This window comes from Anolis carolinensis, unplaced genomic scaffold, assembly GCF_035594765.1.
Source record: "Anolis carolinensis isolate JA03-04 unplaced genomic scaffold, rAnoCar3.1.pri scaffold_7, whole genome shotgun sequence".
NCBI lineage: Eukaryota > Metazoa > Chordata > Lepidosauria > Squamata > Dactyloidae > Anolis > Anolis carolinensis.
In genome coordinates this window covers 19,963,224-19,970,723 of record NW_026943818.1, presented here as the reverse complement: position 1 = coordinate 19,970,723, position 7,500 = coordinate 19,963,224, and the positions used below count along the sequence as shown (strand labels likewise).

General features: G+C 42.9%; 1 protein-coding gene across 3 annotated transcripts in view; it reads right to left on the bottom strand.

Moving 5' to 3' along the window:
• spns2 (SPNS lysolipid transporter 2, sphingosine-1-phosphate) overlaps positions 1 to 7,500 on the bottom strand; it is a 76,159-nt gene that overhangs the window by 21,711 nt on the left and 46,948 nt on the right. For 2 of the 3 annotated variants that reach the window (XR_010000321.1, XM_062960680.1), the window contains exons 6-11: positions 6,734 to 6,876; positions 6,315 to 6,467; positions 6,033 to 6,222; positions 3,585 to 3,650; positions 1,865 to 1,963; positions 573 to 736 (exon numbers count right to left, since the gene is read on the bottom strand). Coding sequence is in view for 1 of the 3 variants with exons in the window: in XM_062960680.1 (XP_062816750.1) it covers positions 573 to 736; positions 1,865 to 1,963; positions 3,585 to 3,650; positions 6,033 to 6,222; positions 6,315 to 6,467; positions 6,734 to 6,876 (815 nt within the window). In the remaining 2 variants the exon portion in view is untranslated. The other variant, XM_062960679.1, reaches the window with a different exon arrangement.

The window sequence follows — 7,500 nt, the reverse complement described above, 5'->3', positions numbered from 1 at the left end:
CCATCCATCCATCCACCCATCCATTCATCTGTCTATCTATCTATCTATCTATCTATCTATCTATCTATCTATCTATCTATCGCTCTATCTATCCATCCATCCATATATCCATTCATCTATCTACTATCTATCTATCCATCCATCCATCCATCCATTCGTCTGTCTATCTATCCATCCATCCATCCATCCATATATCCATTCATCTATCTACCATCTATCTATCTATCCATCTATCCACCCATCCATTCATCTGTCTATCTATCCATCCATCCATCCATCTCTGTTTGTATGTATGTATGCATGTGTGTATCTATCCATCCATGCCTCTATCTATGCATCTATGTAGGATGGAGAGATGGCTGGATGATGGGTGGATAAATGACAGTGTGATGGCTGACTGACAGATAGACAGATGATGGATGAATGGAGGTTTAACCTCTGCTCTGCTAGTCAAACTGAATGACCGTGTCGTGACATGACGCCTGTCTCAAAGCTGTGTCCCCAACACGCAACGCCCGGCGAGCCCTGAACCCACACTCCCGGCTCGATGTCCCGTTGCGGGACGTACTCACTGCTGCTCGGCTTTGGCCCGGTCTCCGAGGAAGAAGAGGGCGGTGGCCAGGAAGAACATGCCGCCCAGGACGACCACGAAGGGGCAGAGCATGAGCGCATAGCCCAGGCTGAGGAACTCCCAGAGCGCGGTCCCCTTGGTGCTCTGGCGGATCAGGTCTGAGATCTGGAGCGGGGGAAAGGGGCAAGTCAGGACACTCCCGGAGTTGCAGTATTACAAAGAGTGTGGGTGCCTCAGCACACTACCCTTCCCAGGATCCCATAGTCTTGAGCTATGGCAGTTAAACGCAAATAATAATAATGATAATAATACATAATAATAACAATAATAATAATAATAATAACAAAGCACAGCAGACAAAGAGTCAGTACAAGAAAACCGCACTACAAACTAGAGCTGACAGCTGGCACAACACAAGATTGCATGGAAAGTTCCTTGACAAAATTGAAGGAAAAGCTGATAAGGAGAAGACCTGGCTCTGGCTCAGAAATGGGACCCTGAAGAAGGAGACAAAAGGCCTGATCCTTGCAGCCCAGGAGCAAGACATCAGGACAAAGGCAATTCAGGCCAAGATCAGCTGATCAGCTGATGACCCAAAATGCAGACTCTGCAAGGAAACTGATGAAACCACTGATCATATCCTCAGCTGCTGTAAGAAAATTGCACAGACAGACTACAAACAGAGGCACAACTATGTGGCCCAAATGATTCACTGGAACTTATGCCTCAAGTACCACCTCCCAGCAGCAAAGAACTGGTGGGATCACAAACCTGCAAAAGTCTTGGAACATGAGCACGCAAAGATACTGTGGGACTTCCGAATCCAGACTGACAAAGTTCTGGAACACAACACACCAGACATCACAGTTGTGGAAAAGAAAAAGGTTTGGATCATTGATGTCGCCATCCCAGGTGACGAAAAACAACAGGAAAAACTCAGCCGCTATCAGGACCTCAAGATTGAACTTCAAAGACTCTGGAAGAAACCAGTGCAGGTGGTCCCGGTGGTGATGGGCACACTGGGTGCCGTGCCAAAAGATCTCAGCCGGCATTTGGAAACAATAGACATTGACAAAATCACGATCTGCCAGCTGCAAAAGGCCACCCTACTGGGATCTGCACTCATCATACGAAAATACATCACACAGTCCTAGACACTTGGGAAGTGTTCGACTTGTGAGTTTGTGATACGAAATCCAGCATATCTATCTTGTTTGCTGTGTCATAATAAAATAATAATAAATAATGATAATGACGATAATAATAAAATTATTTTGGGAAGCAAACACTTACAAATCCAATCAGGTAAGGACTCCCAGCGTCTCCCAGAAGATGCGATGTGAAGCTCTGCAAAGCAACTGCCGTCGCCCGACGAGTAGGAATAACCACATACTGTCAAGAGGGAGAAAAAGACAGAAAGGGATAACGTTAGAGTTACTGTCTATAGCTTAGAGAGCAAAAATGGGAGGACGACAATGAGCATGATCATCATATCCCTTTTACTGTCGAGACAGAGGCCTGGAGCTAATCCTTTCTATCTATACACTGCCCTCTTGTGGCTGCATCTAAGCACTGCATATATTAATACCTAGAGGCTAATAGCTAATCCTTTCTATTTATACACTGCCCTTTTGTGGTTGCATCTGCAAAGCATATATTCATCCCTAGAGCTCTGGAGCTGATCCTTTCTATCTATTGACTGCCCTCTTGTGGCTACATCTAAGCACTGCTTACATTCATCCCTAGAGGTGAATAGCTAATCCTTTCTATCTATAGCCTACCCTCTTGTGGTTGCATATAAGCATTGCATACATTCATCCCTAGAGGCTAATCCTTTCTATCTATTGACTGCCCTCTTGTGGCTGCATCTAAGCACTGCTTACATTCATCCCTAGAGGTCTGGAACTAATCCTTTCTATCTATTGACTGCCTTCCGAACAATGCATATATTCATCCCGAGAGGCTAATAGCTAATGCTTTCTATCTATACACTGCCCTCTTGTGGCTGCATCTAAGCACTGCTTACATTCATCCCTAGAGGCGAATAACTAATCCTTTCTATCTATTGACTGCTATCTTGTGGGCATTTGAACAATGCATATATTCATCCCTAGAGGCTAATAGCTAATCCTTTCTATCTCTACACTGCCCTCTTGTGGCTGCATCTAAGCACTGCTTACATTCATCCCTAGAGGCTAATCCTTTCTATCTATTGACTGCCCTCTTGTGGCTGCATCTGAACAATGCATATATTCATCCCTAGAGGCTAATAGCTAATCCTTACTATTTCTACGTTGCCCTCTTCTGGTTGCATCTGAGTACTGCATACATTAATCCCTAGAAATCTGGAGCTAATCCTTTCTATCTATCTATCAAACCAATTCTCTGTGTTTACATGCGCTTGCCTTCAACTCAGCTGTCAACAACTCTACCAAGGCCAGATGTTGTGGGCAATATTATCTAGACTTGGCAGAGCCTCTTCATGGGGTTTTCTGAGGCCAGGAATCCTCCGAGGTGCTTCTGCCAAGTATTTCCTCTGAAATTTGGGTTGACCTGTCTCCCATCCAAAGACCAACCGGGGCCGGCCCTGCTTAGCGTCCAAGACCGGACAAGATTTGAAGGTATTTAGACCTATTGGAGAACGGCGAGTGTGCAAGGGCTGTCAAACAAATCCAGGAGCTCCTCAAGTCCAAGTTTGGGGACAACGTCAATGACAGGCCTGAGCTGGCATCATCCTGCCCCGAAACCCCAAGCCACGGGAGAGGAGCCAAGGCAAACATCCGTGATAAAAGATGGAAGGCTTTGAGCAGAAGCACCACTGACCAAGCGGAAGGAGGGGCGGAGGAGCCTCGCCCCGGTAAGTAGAGGCCCCGATCCGCCACAAAGCCCACGCAAGGCTATTTCCAGCAAAAAACAGGCCCTTTTGCTGGCATTTGGAAAAGTTAACAAGGTTGACATTTCAAAGCTCGGCACAAAATTGCCACATTGTGGCACCTGCCCCGCATGCGCTCACCATAAGGATGTCGGCTGTGATGGCCCAGTTGGAAAACAACAGCGTTTCGCCAACGAAAATGCAGACCTGGAGCAGGAACAAGAGAACAAAATGCCGTCTACACTGAATTAATAATAATAATAATAATAATAATAATAATAATAATAATAATTCTGTTAGGCAGGGACTCATGAAATTCTCAAAATTACGGCGAGAAGAGGAACAGACAGAAAATGAAGACAGTATCTATCTATCTATGCATGTAGCTAGGCATGTTATGTATGTATCTATCTTTCTATCCATGTAGCCATGTATTTATATATGTATGTATGTATCTATCTAAATATCTATCTATCTATGCATGTAGCTATGTATGTATGCATGCATCTATCTATGCATGTAGCCATACATCTATGTATGTATGTATATATGTAAAAATGCATCTATCTAAATACCTATCTATCTATCTATCTATCTATCTATGCATGTAGCTATGTATGTTATGTATGTATGTATATATGCATCTATCTATCTAAATATCTATCTATCCACGTAGCTATGCATGTATGTATGCAGCTATCTATCTATGCATGTAGCCATGCATCTATGTATGTATGTATGTATGTATGTATCTATGCATGTAGCTATGCATGTTATGTATATATGTATATATGCATCTATCTAAATATCTATCCACGTAGCTATGCATGTATGTATGCAGCTATCTATCTATGCATGTAGCCATGCATCTATGTATGTATGTATGTATGTATCTATCTATTTATGCATGTAGCCATGCATCTATGTATGTACGTACGTATGTATGTATCTATCTATCTATGCATGTAGCCATGCATCTATGTATGTACGTACGTATGTATGTATGTATCCATCTATCTATCTATGCATGTAGCCATGCATCTATGTATGTACGTACGTATGTATGTAGGTATCCATCTATCTATCTATGCATGTAGCCATGCATCTATGTATGTACGTACGTATGTATGTATGTATCCATCTATCTATCTATGCATGTAGCCATGCATCTATGTATGTACGTACGTATGTATGTATGTATCCATCTATCTATCTATGCATGTAGCCATGCATCTATGTATGTACGTACGTATGTATGTATGTATCCATCTATCTATCTATGCATGTAGCCATGCATCTATGTATGTACGTACGTATGTATGTATGTATCCATCTATCTATCTATGCATGTAGCCATGCATCTATGTATGTACGTACGTATGTATGTATGTATCCATCTATCTATCTATGCATGTAGCCATGCATCTATGTATGTACGTACGTATGTATGTATGTATCCATCTATCTATCTATGCATGTAGCCATGCATCTATGTATGTACGTACGTATGTATGTATGTATCCATCTATCTATCTATGCATGTAGCCATGCATCTATGTATGTACGTACGTATGTATGTATGTATCCATCTATCTATCTATGCATGTAGCCATGCATCTATGTATGTACGTACGTATGTATGTATGTATCCATCTATCTATCTATGCATGTAGCCATGCATCTATGTATATATGTATTTATGTTTCTATGCATCTATCTATGGATGTATGCATGTGTCTGTCAGTCTATCTATCTATGAATGCATATATGTATCTATCTATCTCTGTATTTAGCTATGCTTGCATGCATGTGTCTGTCCATCTATCTATGCATGTATGCATAAATGTTTGTATCTGTCTAACTATCTATGCATCTATCTATCTAGATACATATATGCATGCATCTATCTATCTATTCATGTATCTCTATCTATCTATCTATCTATCTCTATCTATCTATGTGTGTATTGAGCTATCTATCTATCTATCTATCTATCTATCTATCTATCTGTGAATTGAGCTATCTGTCTATCTATCTATCTATCTATCTATCTATCTATCTATCTATCTATGTATCAAGCTATCTATCTATCTATCTATCTATCTATCTATCTATCTATCTATCTATCTATGTGTGTATTGAGCTATCTATCTATCTATCTATCTATCTATCTATCTATCTATCTATCTATCAAGCTATCTATCTATCTATCTATCTATCTATCTATCTATCTATCTATCTGTGAATTGAGCTGTCTATCTATCTATCTATCTATCTATCTATCTATCTATCTATGTATCAAGCTATCTATCTATCTATCTATCTATCTATCTATCTATCTATCTATCTATCTATCTATCTGTGAATTGAGCTGTCTATCTGTCTATCTATCTATCTATCTATCTATCTATCTATCTATCTATCTATCTGTGTATCTATCTATCTATCTATCTATGTGTGTATTGAGCTATCTATCTATCTATGTGTGTATTGAGCTATCTATCTATCTCTCTCTCTCTCTGCTGTCCCATCTACACGGGCCATTTAGTGCAACAAGAGGCCCATGTTTCCAAGGATGGGGATACGTACGTAGGCGCCCACGATGCTGCTCTTGGCGGCCACGAAGATGAGGCAGGTGAAGATGGCGGAGCCCAGCATCCCCACGGCGCAGACGAGGGGGTCGGCCCGCTGAGTCTTCCCCCGGCACCACTTGGTGGCCCCGGCCCCCGTGATCACGCCCAAGAAGCCCGTGAAGCAGGTGATGGCCCCGAAGATCAGGCTAAAAACATGGGACCGGCCCAAAAGAGTCAGACACCTACCTCCTTAGGCAGGTTTACAAAGAGGTCCTAGTGAGGGAGGGGGCTGGCTCACCTGTCCCTGGTGCCGCAGGGCTGGGCGGTGCAGGTCTCGGCCGTCTTCTGGACCACTTGGGCCCGGTGGAGGTAGAGCGGGATCCACATGCCCAGGGCGCCCGTGGCAAAGGAGACCGCGGAGGTGGCCAAGGAGGAGAAGACGTAGCTGCGGCTGCAGGGAGAAGAAAGGAAAGGATTTTGGAAAATGGAAATCTCCGTAGCCTACCTCTACTGGCGTCTGAAAGCATACGGTTCTTATTGACTGTTTCTAAAACGGAGTCTGAGTCCTGAACAGTCCCAGATCTGATCGCATGGTCTCCAGCCCTTCCCACAACATAGAGTTAAGGAAAACTGCATAGCACGGCTCACATATACAATACGATAAGCAATTTGGATTCTATAGATAACAAATGACTGGGGAAAAGAAGGGTGCCTTACTTGCGGACCAGGGCCTTCATGTCTCTCAGCCAGGAGGTCCGGGCCTTCAGCTGGGCCCCCAAGGGCTCCGTGGTGCCTCTTTTGGCCGCCGGGACAAAGATCAAAATCAAGGTGCCGGTGATGACGCCCAAAAGGGGAGAGACCTGGAAAAGAGTCAAGGCATTCGCATTTTATAAGCCTCCTATTTCACGTTCCATTCGGAACAAGCGCCTAGTTCTCGTGGTTCTAAGGAACAGAGGCTGGATGGCCATCTGTCGGGAAGGATCGGATTGTGTCTTCCTGTCTGGACTGGACGTCCCTCTTCACATTCTAGGACTTTTCTATAATGTCCCCTCCTTTCTTTCCAGAATTGCTTGCACTACATACGGGCACAGGGTTGACAACTTTTCGGGAGCTGACGCGCTGACGCTCCTCTGCCTTTAGTAGTTAATAATAATAATAATAATAACTTTATTTTTATACCCCGCCCCATCTCCCCGAAGGGACTCGGGGCGGCTTACATGGGGCCTAGCCCGATAAAACAATCAAATATCAGTAACACAACTATAAAACAATTATACCAGTAAAACATCAATATCAATAAAACAATCGTTAAAATCGACAAGAAGCATACAAGAAACATACAATATTAAAACAGGAGACTCATTCATAAAATCCAGAACAGAATGTGCCGGTAGAAATGGACAATAAAGTGCAAAATAGCATTGGCAACAGTTATGCACCACAGTCAATAACAACCTGTCAATATTTTGGTGACAACTTTACCA